The 18,677-nt window shown below is 46.9% G+C and overlaps 1 protein-coding gene across 1 annotated transcript in view; it reads left to right on the top strand.

The window, feature by feature from the left end:
• Positions 1-256: 256 nt before the first annotated feature.
• Positions 257-18,677, top strand: part of ROR1 (receptor tyrosine kinase like orphan receptor 1) — a 411,073-nt gene continuing 392,652 nt past the window's right edge. The window contains exons 1-2 of the mRNA XM_034641368.1: positions 257-283; positions 3,482-3,719. Coding sequence (XP_034497259.1) covers positions 257-283; positions 3,482-3,719 — 265 coding nt within the window. The remainder of the gene's footprint in view (positions 284-3,481; positions 3,720-18,677) is intronic.

An 18,677-nucleotide genomic window follows, 5' to 3' on the forward strand; every position in this document is an offset into this window, starting at 1 on the left:
CACAGCTACTAAGAGCAAAGTCAGGATTTGAATCCCTGTGATCTGGCTCTTGAGTCTTCACCTGTAACCATCATGCTACTCCATTTCTGCAGGAAGAATAATTGATGGCTGTGTCTGTTGGGTAAGTCAAGCAAATGTCCCAAATGAATCTCCCTCTCCAACAACTTTTCCAAATGTAAGGTAGTTTCTTTTACACGCCCTTGGCACCTGCCCTCAGTGACTTGTCCCTCTCCTCTTCCTTCTCCACCTTCCCACCATGACTTACCCTGCTGTGGTGTCCGTGGTGAGAATAAATAGAGCCCTGTGTGTGCTGGTGGGAGAGGCCAGGGGTGATGGCTGCCTCCCTAAGCGGAGAGAGCCTCCGGAGGTGCTGTAGAGCCTGGGCTAGAACCCTCTAAAGAGAGTGCCTCCTCTTGGAGGCTTTAATCCATTTGTATCCACCACTGGTTTGGTTAAGGGAGAGGGCAGGGCCAGAGAAAACCCACAAGATGAACCTAAGGCTTGCCGGTAGTTTTTCCAACATCCAGCCACTTAAGTATTGTGCAGAGAGAGTTGGGACTTAGGCTTGAGTCCTACCTTTTTACCTTAATGCTTGTGACTTTGGGCAAGTTTCTTAACCTCATTTCACTTTAGTGTCTTTGTTTGTAAACGACAGAGGCAAGACTGACTTCATAGGCATTTTGATGGTCTAAGTAAGCTCTTGTATGTAAATAATAATATAATAACATCAAACATTTATTAAGTGCCCAGTCTGTGTGAGATACTCATGAAAGCACTTTCTGTAAGTTAACTCATTTAAAGTTCATAACAGTATGGAACAGGTACTATTATTATCATCACTATTTTACAGATGAAAGACCAGAGCACAGAGGGACTGAGGTATTTGTCCACAGTCACTCAGCAAAGATCAGAAAAACTGCAGCATGAGCCTTAGCAGCCTGGCCCTAAGCACTGGCATTTACTGAGCTTGCACAAATATGTCCTTTGTCCTTTAAAAAACAAAACAAAACAAAACAAAACAGAAGGAGCCTTTTCTAACCGGTTCTTTGGGAACTGGTGTGTTATAGCTAAACTTCAAGCGATGCTGGGCTGCTGGAGGAAGTGCTTCCGCAGGTCTGCACTGGTTGACGGAGGTTCCAGTTTGGCTCTGACCAGCTGTGTGACCTTGGGCAAGGAAGTCCCACCCCCCTCCCCCGAGTCCTATGTTTCTCTTTCATAAAATGTTGAGGGGGGTATACTAGTTAATTTCCAAGGCCTGTTCCAGTCGTCACATTCCTCACGTCTATGATTCTGTGATTAAGTTCCTGGAAGGTTTAAGTACTGATAAAAGTGCCATTAAGTTCTGTATACTCAGCCCTGGCGGCCGTCTGTTACCTAAGATACCTGGGACAAGCAGCTGTGGGGTGGGGGTGGGGGCACGGTGGGTAGACCGGAAAGGCTCCTTGTCTGGCAACTGTGTGTTGTACTGTAGACCAGGGGAGACTGTGCACCAAAGCACCGTGTCCCCGAGTTTCCTCTAATTCCGGGCCGTGGTATATTGAGACTGACCATCAAAGACCATTTCCTAACAAGAGAACCTTGTGAAGTTAAGTTCCTCAGGCAAGTGACCAGATATTTGAGACAGGATTGAATGGGTCTCAGGCAGAGAAACTTGGAGGACAGACCTATTTGGGCCATGAACTGGTTGACCCAGGGCCTTTCTGTCTATCATTCCTTGACCTCAGGTCAGAGTGACAGAAAGGAGGAAAGCTACCGAGGCAGCTGGGGACACTCTTGCCCTGAAGTATTGGAGATGAATAAGTGACTGTTTGTGCCACATGGATTAGTCATTCACCTGCCTGAAGGCAGAGGGCTGCGAGTCTAGAGTCTATGACCTGCTGGACATACTTTGGGCTACAAGACCCTTGCCCTCCATATGGTGACTGCTCATTATAAAATCCTAAAACAGGGTTCTTCGAGGAGACTGCCGCAGCAGTGATGACCACCGCCACTGACCCAGTGCTTGTTCTCTGCCAGGTTCTGGCCAAGAACTTTTAGTTCCGTCATAGTAAAGACACTGAATCTTAGCTTGGCCACCCATTGTCTGCGTGGCTGCTAGCAAGCCAGGTATTCTCTTTTTGCATTTCAATTTCTGAAACTGTAATATGGGGATAAATCTATGTAAAAGTGCACAGAGGCATAAAAATTTGTAATGACTTTTAAAAAGATATCAGTGAAAGATTTATGAACAAATGCACACAGAGCACCAGGCAAACAGGAAGTGTTCAGTAAGTGAGTATCATAGACTGGGTTTTTGGTTCCTCTAAGGCAACACCGACTCTCTCCCTATGGCTCTAGGATCTGCAGAGCCTAAAGCAGGGCCTGGAGCACAGCAGGTACTCATCACTTCATATGGCCAAGGGGCCTCTCCACAGGGAAAGTCAAACTGTCATATGAGTTTTTATGTATCACAAAATTCATAACACTTAAGCAGGAGACTCAACAGACAAAACATGCTGTTAGTAGACGACTTTAATGACCCCCTTGGCCCATGGTAGAGCAGCTGGACAAAAAAATATGCAAAGATACAGAAGGCCTAAGTAAAATGAATGTAAAGAAGATCAAATTGCGGTAGTCAGCAATCTCCACATTCTGAAGATAGAAAAACACCTTCTTTCAATAGGCCATGGGACATTGACAAAAACTGACCACAGAGAATTCCTCAACACATCTCCAAAAGGAAGCGGTACAGATGACATTGATTTCAGTACAATGAAACTAGGAATTAAAGACAAAATGGGAAAACATAACTCAGTAGGGTCAAAGGGGAAATCAAAAGGGAAACTGGTATCAGTTAAGTGTTCTCTTACCCAGAAGCACACAGCTAACAGTGGCAGAGCTGAGACCGCTAGAATCTGGGTCTCCTAACAGAGAGTTTCAGCCAGGGACTGGTTTGCGAGTCGGGACCAGTCTTCCGGAGCCTCGGCTTCCGCCTCTGTCAAATGGCCTCGCGGGCCCCTAGGTCCAGCCGCGGGTTTGAGGCGCGGTGGGGGAAGGGGGGGTGGGTTTGCCAGAGGCGCGGGAGCGACAAGGTTCTGGGAAGTCAGGGAGGGTGCGGGTGTCTGGAGACGGCAGCAGAGGGCGCTGGGTCGCCGGCCTGGGCCCCAGGCTGCCATTGGTCGGGCTCCGGCGCTGGGCTGGAGAGTTGGTGGAAAGTGACAAGTTGAGGGAGGCTGAGAGCCAGAGAGCGAGCGCGCAGAGCGGGAGGAGCCGCCGCAGCCGCCGCAGAGGGAGCCCCGGGACGGCAGCCCCCGGGCGTAGGGCGCGCTCTTCTCCGAGTCCAAGCCGAGGGCGGCGGGGGAGACTCCCCTTCCGCGAAGGCGACACCGACAGCCCAGGACTGACCGGCCGGCGCAGGCGAGGCTGCAGTCGGAGGGCTGAGGAGGGACCCGCGCGCGTACGGGGTCCAGAGGCGGCCGGGTGGAGCGAGGGAGCAGGTTAGAGGGACAAAGAACTTTGCAGACGCCCCCGGCATCCTGCGGGGAGAGCGGCCGGAACGAGGTGGCCGGGACCCCGGGCAGAGCCCGTGGATGTTCTGCGCGCGGCCTGGGAGCCGCCGTCGCCGCCGCCGCCGCCGCCGCGAGAGGAGGAATGCACCGGCCGCCGCCGCGGGGCGCGCCCGCCGCTCCTGGCGCTGCTGGCCGCGCTGCTGCTGGCTGCGCGCGGGGCCACTGCCCAAGGTAAGAGGCGCATCCGCCGTGTCCGGGGCCCGCCCGGCGCGGGGCAGCTGGGGAACCCAGCGACCGCCGGGGGCAGGGCGGCCAGAGAACCGTCGGGGGTCTAGCAAACGCGACTCCGGGCCCCGGGGAGGCGGGCGAGGATTTGCTCCGGGAGCCCCGCTCCGGTCCGGGGGTACGCCCGGGGGCTTCCTCCTCGGCGCCCAGCAGCAGTTGTCAGCGCTGACAGGAAGCGTGGAGGGGTCGGGGGGCGTGGGACGATGGGGGCATTTCCGTGCCTTTGGTCCCCCTGTTTGTCGCTGGACCCCTAAAGCGCCCTGACGGGTGTTCAGGCAAGTCTGCGGAGCCCCCGAGTAGCGGCCGTCCCGGAAGGCGAGGTCCGGGAGGGAGTTTGTATTTTCAGTGGTGCTTGCGAGAGCCCCGGCTGTCCGCAGACCGACCCAAACAAAAGCCGTGGCCTCCCGAGGCTCGGGCGGCCTCACAGATCCGCCGCCCCCGGCTCTCCTGCCTCTGGAGGCTCACGGTGGAGGCCACAACGTGTGCGCTGCCGCCGTCGCCGCCACTTTGTGCAAAATGTGCTGTCACAGGCGGCCTGCTGCTCCAGAGTGCTCTGAGCGTGCACGTGTGTGTGCGTGTGTGTGTGTTACACGCAAGGGGGGAAAAGCCATCTAATGCATACTTGATTTTGGTAATCTCCAAAGACAATTGCAACAGTTAGAGAAAGACTCCACCGAAAGCCCGAGCGTCTTAGTTCGCTGCGGGAAGCTGGGATCCTTGCTGCGTCTGAGCCGGTACACAATGAGAGGGAAGAGCCCGGCTGCGCCTGTGGAGACAACCGATTCATTCTTTGGAGGTTGGAGTGGGAAAGTTGATTAAAGTCTCTGGGGTCTTGGGCCTCACTTTTAACATGCATCCCTTGAGGAGGTGCTGGAGTCCCTGGATTCTGCCCTCCCCCACTCCCAGCCCAAACCGGTGCAGATAAATAGGTTTCTGCTCTTTTATCATGCATCTTTCATTTTTAAGCTAGCTCTGTGCTTTGGAAAAGAAAAGACTTTGGGCTATTTAGCAGTTGAGGGGAAAAGATCTATTCACTACTTAGACTATGACTACAGAGTAAGTTTTTACTAAAATCTAGCTCATAATTTTCGTGGTAGGAACACACTCTGGAAGGAAGTTGTTTGTGAATTTTGATTTCTTAGAGTTGAATTTGGGGAAGTGAGAACCACATTGTCTGAGAAATATTCTGAAATTGATCCCGTAGTGTGGTTGTGGTAATCTGGAGGCTCCTGGGGTAAATACAGCTCCTAATTGTAATTAAGATGTACATCAGCAGGGAGTGCACCTTCCTGATGAAAAATACTAATGAAATGTAAACAGCTTGGTCTCATGGATGTTTGCTTCCTTCAGGGATGCCAAACATCTGGCCCCATGCCACAACACCTGGGTGAAAAGTAAAAACTGGGCCATGCTGCCTAAACCACGGAAACATCCTTCTTACCTCAAGTTGCCCTGCAAATTGTGGTGGAGATAATCAGGGAAGGGCTCTTGATTGATTTGGTTATATCCTCTCTAGACTTCTTTTACTTCTATATAACCTTTCAACAGTGGTTGCTTTTGGATCATGGAGGTGGAGTGGGGAGGGGTGGACCTTTCTTTGGTCACCTGCTTTTACATAAATGTCCATGCAATGATTTTGCTGAGTGTAAGACAATTTTGTTATCAGCAGTCAGCCAAATTCTGTCTTGTTTAATTGTCTACAGGCTTTTAAAATTAAAAGAAAGAAAAAAAGAGTATTGTCTATTCCAAACTCTTCAACAGTGAGCTCAAATCTGTTATTTTTTGTCTTATTTGTCATCTTATAAATCTCTTTCCATTTTTATGAATGCTTGATCTTTTCTCTGGGGACAAGTCTTCCAGTGGAACTCAGATTTACTTTCTTGCCTGATTCAGGATTCTTAAGGTAACCCAACCAGTGGCTCAAGAAATCAGCTTAAGGGGAGACAGGTTTCAGTTACTTATTAAAAAAATGCTCAGTATTTCTCCCATTATTTTTTTATTTTGTTAACCAGGAGGTGCAAACCTTTACATTTACTTTTTCTGGCCTATTCATTGTTGATCTCCTCAACTACCTCCTACCTGCCTAGAACTAAACCTTTCTGGGAAGCTGAAGCCAGGAATACTGTGTACCCAGAACTCAGGGCCTTAGGAACCCACCTGGGCCTTTCTCAGAATCCTGTAGATCGTGTTGTTTGCCTCTTAGAGTCAGAGGGAGGTGGCCTGCTACTGTGTTTGCTGTCATTTCATAAACCCTCCAATGCCATTTTAATAGGTGTCTGTCCTGCCTACTTTTAGAATAGCAGTCTCTTGAGGGCAATAAGACTGTCAGCTTTCCTGGTGAGAACACTGAAAGCCAAGTCAGCCTGCCCCAACTTTATTGGAGATGCCTGAAAACCCTCCCTAGGGGACCACACAGAGGCCCAGTAGACAAAGGGTGTGGTCAAGCTGCCTCTGGCAGTGTGTTGGAAATATTTTACCCTCAATATTGATTCAGCATACCTGGTAGGCTGTTTTGCTACTCTGATGCTGGGACTATCTTTTTGATATTTACTTAGGAGTGTTTAAAAACTCAGCCTTGGTCTGTATTTTCCTTTCTCCATCTCCTGCCTGGTGAGCCCGGCTCTCAAATTAGACTTTAAAGTTTCTCAATGGTGTGTCACTTGCATCTATTAGTATCCCTTTTGGCTGTGGTTTGATGGTGACCACATACCCCATTTTGAATATTTTTGAAAAGTTTGCACAGCGTCCTAGTTGGAATGGAATGCTTTGTAGCCTATATGTAGATTGATGTAAATGTATATTTACATATAAATGACATATGTATACGCATCTATATAGTAAGTGGTCCATAGATTTTTGTTGATAGAGAATAACTTTTTTGGTTGCATGTAAAATTGTGGTATCATATTTGCTTTTCTTAGTAAAAATGTAACATGACATACTTTCAAGGACTTTTCCTTTTCTGGCCCCATCCTTTAGTATGAATGGAGTATAGTAGAAGTTAACAGGAGAGCTTAGTGGTTATGCGCCCAGGCATTGGAGTTTAACAGACATGGGTTTGAATCTTTTCTCTGCCGCGTACTGGGATTGTCGATCAGTTTTTCTGAATCTTACCAGAGTGTTAAGAGATTTAAAATGAAATCGTGTGTGTCAAGTACTTGAGAAGAGCGCCCTGCTGAGAGGGTCTTAAGTTGGGGTACCTGAAACTGAGAATATGCAACCCCTCCAGAAATAATTGATGTGCATTTTGTGGTTGTATGTTTCTAGCTATAATCTCATATTCTGAGAAAATGGCAATCCCCAAAGATAGGACCCATTGTTTTGGAGTGTTTGATGCCTGGGGCAACAATTTGCCTTCCTGGGTAGGTTGCAGGGGCTTGAGGGTTGGTGGTGGGTCCTGGGCCTGAGCCTAGATCTGCACAATTTGTGGAGTCTCTACTTCTCCTCACTTTTGCAGTTTCCCTCCCACCAGGCCAGTTATTGGGCTTAGGAGAAGCTAAAGAATGGTGCCAAGTCCTTTGACCTCAACTAAGTATGTATTTCCCTGAATCCAAGCATTCTGAAATGCCTCTGTTTATACAATTTATTTAACAAACACTTGGGTAAATCCTTACAGTGGGCCAGTGACCATTCTGAGCAATTTGCAAATTTTAGCTCGCTGAATCCTCACCACAAATCTATGAGGGGGATGGCATAATTAGCTCATTTTAATGTAGACACAGAGAGGTTAAGTCACTTTCTGCAGGTCACACGGCTAGGAAATGGCATTGCTGGGCTTCCAAACCCTGAGTTCATGCTCCTAACTGCTTGCTGCCCTAGGCAGTCTCTCCTGGTTTAAGTCTTAGAATTTACACTGTGTATGGGCCAAAGGTGCTGTTTCCCCATGTTTTCCAAGAGCAATGGGATGTTTTCTTAGCTCTATCTAAGGGTTACAAGAAATGATTGGAGACAGCCAATTTCAATTTTTCTTTTCTGTGCTGGACTTCCCTGAGCCAGTCTTGCTGCAACTCAGGGATAGACGGAAGGGCCTTTGGTGGTCTGCACCTCTGAGGAGGAATTACACTGTTGTACTGAACTGCAACTTTGATGCGGTTTGAGGAGTGTGTCTGGCAGTTTCTTCCAACCAGCGATGAGATGTATTTTGATGAAGTGCCTTTGTATTTGCATCTCGGTGTACAACTGGGGTTGCAGGCTGAGCAGAGTAATTTATTGGAGTCCTCTTCAGTGGGAGAGCTGGCTTCCCAGCTCCAAGGTCCCTATGTAGACCAGACCCCGGCAAACCCAGCCGCAGCTAGGAAACACTCAAGTCTCTGAGGCCTTCTTCTCAAACAGAAGGGCCTCAACCTGGCCTTCCCAATTCCCCTGAGGTGTGACAGGAGAAACTGTTCTGTTNAACTCTTCGAAATCCTTAACTAAATGCAGCTGCTTGTTACACGGAGCCTGACTTGCATGCCAGGAATATCTAAAAAGCTAACGAATACAAAATAAAAATAAACAGCAGTAAAAAGGCTCTCTCTTTGTTGCAGTAAGCTCGGTTGGGGTTTTCAGTTTGTTTAGGAATGGGATAATTGTGGCATCCACTTTATTTTGGTAAGGCAGTGAAACGTGGATTGATGTTATGTCATTGGGATGCTCCCACCACCTGAACTTTTTCCTTCACACCTCCCCCTCCGAGCGCCCAGGCAGGGACATCCACGGGCCTGAGTCTCAACTGTTGCCCCTGAGTGAATTACACTGGAAGAGGGCAGATAATTTAATGGGATAATCTTGGCAGGGCCAGCAAATTTCACACCCCATCTCTCACTAATAGAAAGGCAGTAGAAGGCTACAACATCCTCAGATGAAAAGGCTGTATGAAAAGGCTCTGCTTAACAGTAACTGTCTGTCCATAAATAAGGTTCTGTAGAGTTTTGATCCAAAAGCTGTTATTAAATACTGATAAGCCAAGCCTCATAATGTTTGGCCTCCTTACATTTCCTTTTTTCCCCTTCTCTCCACAGAACCATAGATTTTTTTTTTTTTTAAGAGGGGGAAGGGACTTTAAAAGATCAACCAGTTCAAGCTGTTTATTTTCTCTAGTATTGCTATACAGAAAGGACCTTCGTTTATAGCCATTTAAAGAGGTAATGTGGAGTAACAGAAATGTGCAATGGGATTTGGACCCTGACAGACTGGGGTTTGAACTGGGGCTTTGCTGCTTGCTGGCTGTGTGAACGTGGGCAAAGTTCTTTGAACTTCTGAGCCTCAGTTTCCTTCTTCTTTTTTTTTTTTTAAATTTTATTTATTTATTTGACACAGAGAGAGACAGCCAGTGAAAGAGGGAAGACAAGCAGGGGGAGTGGGAGAGAAAGAAGCAGGCTCCCAGCCAAGGAGCCTGACGTGGGGCTCGATCCCAGAACGCCAGGATCACGCCCTGAGCCGAAGGCAGACGCTTAACGACTGAGCCACCCAGGCGCCCCCTCAGTTTCCTTCTATGCAAAATGAGGATAACAGTACTGTCTGACTTACTGGGTTTTTGTGGGAATGAAAGGGGATGATGAACATAAGACACTTAAAACAGCACCATGGAACTAGTAAACAGTGTGCTAGCTTCTGTCATTATCAGGGGCTTGCTGGAGAAATCACAAAATTTGGCTTCACAATAATGATCGTTATGCTGTAAGATATGAACCAAGACTCAGAGAAGAGCAGTTTTTCCAATATTTTAAGACATGTGAGTATTTTGTTTTACAGGAAGCTTGTAGGTACTCTAGAACTGAGCAGTACCCAGGCCAGTGCGAGGGACCCGGATGGGAGATTCCACAGTACCGTTTTGCGAGCCTTAAAACAAAGGCTTTTTTCAGAACAGTGAGCTCTTTGGGGAAGAGCAACCCCTCCCTGGTGCTTGGTGTAATTCCAGAATCCTGCAATGGGGAATGTTACATTTCAGGGACCTCCACTTGTAATCTGACCGTTTTTAGCTCCGATATCCAAATAATCTTGCTGAGCACAACTTAGAAGGATAATGGCTGGAGGAAAGAATCCTGAGGTGCTCTGTTAGCCATTTAAAATTTCTGAGTACAAAAAAAAAAGTTCACGTTACCCAAAGAGAGAAGAGTAATGAAGTGTGGGAAGGGGGAGGGGAGATAAAAAGAACTTCTAAAGAGGAAGGCACGGTTTGTGTTTTTTATTTTAATTTTTTAATGGTAAAGCTTGTCATTCAACTCATTGCAGCTAACATTTATTATATATTTATTTTGTGCAAATACGGTGTTGGTGCCCAGGAATAAAACATTACCCTCGCCCTCCAGGAGAGATGGAGGAGGGAAATTCTCCCTTTTTGAAGTGAGACCTATTATGTACCAGTCATAGTTCTTTGTAGATATTAGGTTTCTCTGTCCCAGCAGCCCTTTATGGTTGGACTTCTGACCCCATTTGACAGATAAGGAAATTGAGTCTCAGGCAGTGTCTTGGTGAACCTCACACAAACTATTAAGTTGGGATGTGGCATTTGAACCTCGACATTTGCAATAGATTTTTTTTTGACTCTCAAGTATATGTTATTTCCACTATCTCTGAGGTATAACTGGGGAGACTGGACGAACAGACATGAACCTCCATATGCCAACGAGCTCTCCCACGAGTGAATTACAGGAAAGGGTTGTGGAAAAAGTGCTGTGGGAACACAGGGTTAGAAGACATCAGTTCTCGCTCAGGGAATTGGAGAGAGAACGTTAGTGTCCTTCACAGCCTTATTGTGAGGATGTGATGGGGTAATATGTGGAAAATGCTTAGCACCTTGCCGCACACATAGTGAGTGCTCAGTCATACTTCCGCTGTAGTTACCTAGCCAGAGAGAGGCCGCGCTGGGATTGATCTGCCTAAAAAGCCTGTGCTCTTAATTTTTCCACTGTGTTCCTTTTCAACAGGCATGGGATTGGAAGAGTAAGTGGCTGTGTGGTCCCTCAATGGAAAGGACAAACTAAGTCATTTTCTCTGGTATCTTTCCCACCTGTCCTAATCTAGATTTTTGGACTCAGCTCTGCTTTGTGTGGGGAAGGGGCTTTGCACAGGTGTGAATTTGGAGAGAATCACGATGCCTAATCATGAAGTGTAGCACCCCTGGAGCTCTGGCTAGGATCTGTCATGTTCCCCATTCATTCACTGATCATACATTTTCTTTCTTTCTTTTTTATTTTTTAAGATTTTATTTATTTATTTGAGGGAGAGCGTGTGTGCGCCGGAGAGAGAGCACAAGTGGGGGGGGCAGAGGGAGAGGGAGAAGCATACTCCCCACTGAGCAGGGAGCCTGACCCACACAGGACTCCATACCAGGACCCTGGGATCATGACCTGAGCTGAAGGCAGACGCTCAGCTGACTGATCCATCCAGGCGCCCCTGACCATACATTTTCTATGCACTTACTATGAGCCAAAGATTTTGCTAGTCACTAGGGATACAAGGAAGGATAGGCTGGGGCCTTGCTTTGGAGGGTTTTTCAAACAGCACATCTCTGGCAGAGATTGCTAGCTGATCAGAAAATCTGTTTCCATCTCCTCTTGGTAACTTGGTTAGACTACACTTCCCAGTTCGCTTGTAGTTAAGTGAGGCCATGTGACTAAATATTAGCCAGTGGAATGAGATTGGAAGCAATGAGTGTCACTTACAAGGGACACTTAATGGCTTGGCCCTTAAAAAACTTCCCAGGCAGGATTGCTATGACCCTGAGCATGGTAACCCGGAAGTCATGTGTTGAAGATACCGCAAGATAGAAACACCCTCGAGCCCTCCCTTCCGCACGGCTCTGTGGAAGCCACCTGCTAGTCCACACTTGTTTAGGTTTTATGTGAACAAGAAATAAACTTCTATGGTAGTAAAGGCCAAGATTTCAGAATTTTATCAGTTACAGCTGCTAATGTTACCTTAACTAACATTATATAACTGACATTATATATCTATATATATATCTATATATATCTCCCTATCGGTCTATCTCTCCATCCCACAGTGCAGCAGTCAGGACCAGCATTTTAAGACAGATTATAATAGGAAATTTTGGAGGGCATTACATTAACAAAATGAGTATTGTTTTAGGAAACTTTAGCTTCAGTTCTGCTTATGCTGATTTGGGTCATTGTTGGACTCATGCTCAAGAGCTTGAAGGCCACTGGTCTGGTAGAGGCAGACAAGTCAACAGGTCTGTACAACAGAGTGTGGTAGTGATGGCAGTAGTGGTGAAGTCCTCATGCTATGGAAACTCCGTGAAGGAAGTACCTAGGAAGCAGAGATGGCACAATGGGTTCATTTTCCCAGTCGATTGGTACTGGCTGCCTGCAGTGCAGTGTTGAGAAGGATTCTGAGGTTTCTTCCAGGATCTCTGGGAGGGAATGCTGTGATCTGGCGGCAGTATTTGCCGTGGGCTTGGGGAGGAGGAGCAGAGGCTCAGACCTAGCTGGCATCTGACCAGTTCACATGGAGTCTGAGCTCCTTCCAGTGACTTAAACCCCTTCCCAAATTATTTATGGCACATATACAATGTCTCTAGTGCCGTGCTAAGCACTGTGGGGCATCTAGGAACACTTTGACTAGCCCTTGGGGAGTTTACCTTTTAGGGGCAATTAAATAGGCACTTGTGAAATAATTATACACCCAGTGAGTACAGAGTTGGCAATTACAGATGCAGAATGCTGAGGAGGGAGAGGTCTTTCAGGAAGAAGTGGGATAGGATGTGAGGCTTGAAGTTTGGGGAGGATTAAGATGGGGACAGGAGGCGAGGAGCTAGGCATTCAGTAGCTGCCCTAGTCTCCATGGACCTGTCCGAGCTGTCCTGGGTTCTTAAACGGGGCCTTCACCCTGCAATGAGGCTAGTTTTCATGGGGTAGGAGAGTAATGGGGAATATAGAGGACCTTGGGTGGTGCCTGTTATGTTTTTTGCATGTGAAGGAGGGTGGGTGGGGGAGCAGGGTTTCCCTGGGAGCATGAGGACTTTTTCTCTAGAAGAATATCCCAGGGAGTTAAAGATACAGTCCATTTCAGGGCTGCTCGTCAAAGGTACAGGACGTCTGCCTTAGCAGTTTTGTTTTGTAGTGCAGGCTACCAAACCCCTGTCCACATTTTGCCTCCTTGATGCAAATCATAATACTATAGTAATGATGAACGCATCAAGCATCCTGTCTGCCAAGAACCATTTTAAGTAGTTTAAGTATTTTAACTCCCACAGTCTTCAGGGAACCCTCTGAGGTAGGCATGAATTATTATTCCCATTTTCCAGATAAGAAAACTGAGGTCAGGGAAGGTAAGTAACCTGCTCTAGATCACAGAGCAAGTTAAGTGAGGCAACCAGAATTTGAACCTAGTTATTCTGAGTCTCAGGTTTTGTCCTTCCTTGAGCCTTATGCCATACCACACGCAGCTCATTATTTTTTTAAAAATATGTCTGATGATTCAAATTCTCAGTAAGATCCCAGCCAAATAGCTGAGTCAAAATAATTATGAAGTCCTCCATTTGTATAAGGTTTTGCAGCTTACAGAATTATTTCACATATAATGTTATCATTAATTTTCCAAACAATCCAAGAAAATGGGATTTCTTTTTTTCTCTTTCTCTCTTCCTTTTAAAATTAGGTGTGTGAGGTTGGCAGCTTACCTAAGGTCACCGTAGCTTCTGGAATCTGCCGGAAACCCAGCCTCTTTGACTTCAGGCCCATAGTGCTTTCTGCTCTGAAAGACTCCCTGTATTTGGGATTCATGACTCTAAGAGACTAATATGTTGTCTATTTTCACCAGCAAATGAATTTCCCTGATTCTCCTTAAATTAGCTATTTTTTTTCAGAAATGGTTGTAAAACAGTTGTAGATGGGACCTGGAGCTAGGAATCCTGTAACCTAAGAAGATTCACTTGCTAATAGACTGAGAGAAGTTACTCACAGACAAGGAGTGTCCTAAGTGGTTGGTGATCGTGGCAGGTGATTGCATTCCCATTGGGGAAAGGGTTTTGGCCTCAGAAGGTCTTGGTGTGAAACTGGTTTCACTGCTTCCCTGCCAGCAAATTACTTGACCTCTCTGAGACTCACTTTCCTCACCTATAAAATGGGAGGCACAAATGGTGCTTCTGGTGCTTGACAGGGTTGGAGGGGAACCGTGGGAAGCTTGTACAGTGCCTGGGGCACGTTCCGTGTGTGCTTTCACCTATTCCTGTGACTTAAATGGAGACCAGCAAGAGAGTAATTCCTCCTTTGAGCTTTTGCCAGGGTGTGATGGGGCAAAACTGCTGAACCTTAGCACCTTGTTGGCCTTTATTTTATAATATAATCAATTTTATAATATAATCATCCTCCAGAGACACCTTCCTAGCACTTGGAACTTTCAGGTTATAGTTATATTAATGTTGGCCAAGGACATGACTTTCTTACTCTCTGCGAGTGTTAAACACCCTGAGGTAAGGTCAGATCCTGCTGCCTGAAATCCTAGATTTCCTTGAAAGGTTCCTATCTGTTCTTCGTGGGAAACTGGTCCCATTTCCTGATGGGTTTAAGCATACATCAAAGCAATTTATTCTACTTTTTCCCCGTAAGAGAGATTATATCCTCACCTCTTGGATTTCACTCCAACTTGGGTATTTAATAGTGTTTACATAATTTTCATACTCCCTGCAGAGTAGTGGTTGTTTTTCTTTTCCCCACCTGAACTTTTGGTGTGATGAAAGTTATGGATTCCTCTGGAAGGCGTGCCTTCAGAAAGTAGCGCTGAACTCAGTGGTGGTTGTTTACCTCCTCCCTTCAAAGAACTTCCAGTCCCCAAATGTTGCCTGTTTGAGAGGATCTGTGTAGACTGCTGACACCAAGAAGCAACATTTTTTGATGATGTTCCTGATGTACTGGTGAGTTACCCTCTTTCTCTCTATGCTGCTCACAGCCCTCTAACCACTCACATCTGGTGTTCTTAGAATAAAGAATCAAGTGCTTTGCCTGTGGCCAGAGAATCTTCAGAGAGTCCCAACCTGCGTGTGTGCGTGTGTGTGTGTGTGTGTGTGTGGACTCCCCAGGGGACACCTGATAAAGGGCATTTCTATTCCCCACTGAGCAAGGGAGGAACAGAGCTGAGCATGACCAGTTTGTTCTGCGCAATTCATCAATGAGTCACTGTATCTTACTGTGCATGCTCCTGCAAGAAGTAGCTAGTAACAGGGCAGGAAGAGTCCAGCACTTAGCATTGATTTGTTTCCCTCCCCAAGAGGTAGCACTGGGTGTGGGGAGGAAAGATCTCCCTTCCTTACACTGGCTTACAACTTGATTTTTTTTAAAGGAGTAATTGCTAGATTTCATAGTCCTGTTGGGGTTAAAACTATATACATAGATGAGATGGTTGAAATGTTTTATAAATAACCCTCCCACATCTTTGCCTCAGGTTTAGAAAGTTTCTCAACCAACCCAGGACGTTGGGGACAGTGGCTTTCCCAAGACTCATAGAATCAAATCAACACGACCGTTGGTCTGTCTGCTCAGTGTGGGTGGAGAGGAGCGAAGGAAAGAAGGGACCCGAGAGGCAAAGCTCCTTCATCTGTCGAGTGATGTGTCCTGTGTAAACTACCAGGAAGTCACTGGCAATTCCATTTGGTTAAATATTTATTTAGCAACTAAAGTGGATGCAGAAGAAATATATGGCAATATCCTCTCCCATAGGACATTCACTGTTTTTGTTAGGGAGGCAAGGTGGAGACCCCCACACGGTATGAGAATAACATTGAATCAAAGCTCACTGTTCTGACCTTTGTTTAGGGCTCTTTTTCTTGTCTTGCAACTTCTAGAAACCGTGTATTCTGGCACCTGGCCCACCTCTGTGGCACAGCAGGGTCACGCTGGTTTCTCTCCCCATCTCTCCTTGCTGAAATCTCATTCTTCAACCCCCAGTCTCCCACATTCAAGAATTCACCGTCTGCCCTTCCTTTGCGTGCGCCCCCACATTCAGCCAGGATTTCCAGAGAGGCCGCTTAAGCCACACTCAGTTGTTCTGACTTAGCCCAACACCTAGATTTTAGCCTTTGTAATCATAGTCACCATGATTTATTGAGCATCTACGATGGGGCACGCACCTGGCAAGACATTTTGTATTTTGCAGCAGAATCCTATTATTTTGTCTCTCCAGAATGTTGCCCTCTCCCCTCACTTTCTCCTTCTGCTCCTTTATCTGTTGAGAAAAGAAACTGCGTTTGCCTATACTCCAACCTTGTTATGGGGGAGTGCCAATCGTGACCTCTACCCCTAGCCTCTGGGCTAACCATAGTCCATCCCTGGGACTTAGGGGTATCCCCTCCAGGGCTGGGAAGCTACGAGATGCCCTCGGCCACATCTCTGCCCTGGAAAGAAGCTAGTGTGAAGGAGAGAAGGACATTGATATCCAGGGCAGGCGTTGCTGAGAGGTTTGGCCGTGGCCCAGTGTCCTCTCCACGTCTGCTCAGAGCCTGGAGACTCTGCTTTGGATGAAGTGACCGTGTCCTGACCACACACACAACTTACCTCACTAATGATCACAATAAAATAAATGCTGTCATAATTATTTTTAACCCGAAGGAAGCATTTTTAGTGCTTTCTCTCATGAGAAAATATATGTCCAATAAAGACAATCTCATAAATGTAGTATGAAAACAAAAATCACTCACAATCCTACCATTCAGAGATCATCTCTGATCATCTTTTCTATACATGTTTATATTTATATTCATAAAAGGAAGTCACGCTTTTATTCCCAAGAGAAAACTGAGGCTCAGCGATGTTAAATAACTTCTCCAATGTCATCTAACCAGCTGCTGTCCTTTCCATTCACTTTTTGTGAGCAGGGACCTGATCTTATGCCAGTTAACTACCGTCTGGTCCAGCACATTTCACTCAGTAGGAAATCACCAAGTATGTATTGAGCGAATGCTAAATTCAGCGTAATTGAGTGCCACAAGAAAGGTGCATGAAATAAGTTTTGTAGATCAAGGAGAGAAGTGTGCATTGTTCAGAACTACTGGGAGGGTTTTCTGAAGTAGGTGGAGATGGTGAGCCAATGCTAACTTGTTTCTGTCCAATATGCAGTGTCCTGAGTGGTCAAAGCTGGAGGGCAGGGACGCCTGAGCGCCTCCTGCTGTCAGAGCTGGGCACTGCCCAAGTCTTAATGTCTGTGTGAGCTGTTCTGAAAATGCAAAAGGGATCTAAGTGAAAAGGTGACCCTGTGGATGTGGCAAAGAGGGCTGGAGGAAGAGATCCATGGTATCCAGAAGGAAATTCACAGCCGTTGGGGCAATAGGGAATCAAGTCCTAAAGAGATCAAGGAGGGAGTGAGAGGATAGGGGCACAACCAAAAATATTGTCAAGGATACGCTGACAGGACTTTCTGGCTCGTCAGTCTGTCTTCCGTCTCTCTCAGGTCTCATCTGGCACCTTTGTACGTGGTGGCTTTTCCATGGGCTGTCCCCTCCTACAGAAATGCCCTTCCTCAACGCACCAGCTACCAGTCCTAATACGCTGGCTTCACTGTCCTTTCTCTGACTGGCCAGACTCCATTGGGTTCCCACTTACTTGCTTTGATGGCACCCTGTATTTTAAAAATACCCTTCATTTTCTTCATGTAGTTTGTAATTAAATATTTATCTGTGCAACTATGATCTTTTCTATCACTGGGTGAGATGCTCCTTCGAGTAGGGTCTGAGTCTGGATCACAGTGAGTGCCGTGCCTGGTGGCCCACTGAATCGACTCTCCTTATTTTTACTAAGCTTTGGTCTTACTTCCTAGAGGCTGGGATACTTCCAGCTTGCTTTGCTATTACTATCTGGCAATTTAAAACTGCATCTTTGAACAACTGAAAATCTCAAGGCTATCTCTTCCAAAAGATGAGGAATTCAATCCCGTAAAAAGTCAGTCTGGACTCAATTAAACCTGCTGTGGGCTCTGTTTGCAGGGGAGCAGTGGGCAGCTCGAGGCTGGGCTGTTTTCCCAAGATGAAAAATCTGTGATAACTCTTGAGTTCTGCTGCTATAAATTAGGGTCACTTTGCCCTTAATTGGCAACAAATTAAAATTCTCCCTTACAGTCCTCCTCTTTCTCTTCTTTCATGTACAGTACGTTTGAGAGAAGGTGTGGAAGATATTGGCCCCTTGCCACAGGGGGAGAGGACACTGTGGCTGAGCCTACGGGCAGGTTTGGGCTGTGAGGGCCGCTGAGGATAGGGGGTGGTGAGTGATTCTTCCCTCCCTGACAATCCTTCTCCCCCCTCCTTTGGTCTTTCTGCTCTTCCCTCCCCTTTCTTTCTTTAGGAATTTTGAAAGGTCTCATTACTAGGGAAATATCCCCTGGGGAACTCTTACTCTCTCTTCTTTCGCTTAATAAGCAGAGGGGAAAAAATTCTCTTAAGTTTTGAACTTGGAAGTAATCTGGATGCAAATATGGCCAGAAAGGCCTGCGAATCTTTGCATTTCCGTACAGCACCTCTTTTTAAATCCCTCAAGCCATCGACTTCAGGCTGGACCACCATTTCTTCATGCAGGAGAGAGGAAAGGAGCTTAACAAAGCTTTGGTTAGGTTTCTTGGCCGCTGAGGCCGGGCTAGGGGAGAGGAAGGGCTGTGGCTGTGGCAGTTCTTGCCCTCCCAGTGTTACTCAAGAGAGTAGTTGGTCAGCATGTGCACTGAGTGAGGCTTCCTGGGTGCCAGGTGCTGGGTTGGGGCTACCTGCACTTCTGGTGGGAGCTTCATGGCTGGCCTGGTGGGGAGCACGACCGCTGAGCAATTAGGACATGGGCCCAGGTTCTGGACGCTTGTGTGTGTGGGGGGGGTCAGCTAATCAGGGTTTGGGGTTGGATTGGCTGAGAGGAAATCAGGAAAGGTGTCTCAGGGAGGCTTCACTAAGAGCAGGGAGTCTGGGAGGCCCTCAAACAATAACCCATAATG

The sequence above is a fragment of the Ailuropoda melanoleuca genome, chromosome 2 (assembly GCF_002007445.2).
Source record: "Ailuropoda melanoleuca isolate Jingjing chromosome 2, ASM200744v2, whole genome shotgun sequence".
Lineage (NCBI taxonomy): Eukaryota > Metazoa > Chordata > Mammalia > Carnivora > Ursidae > Ailuropoda > Ailuropoda melanoleuca.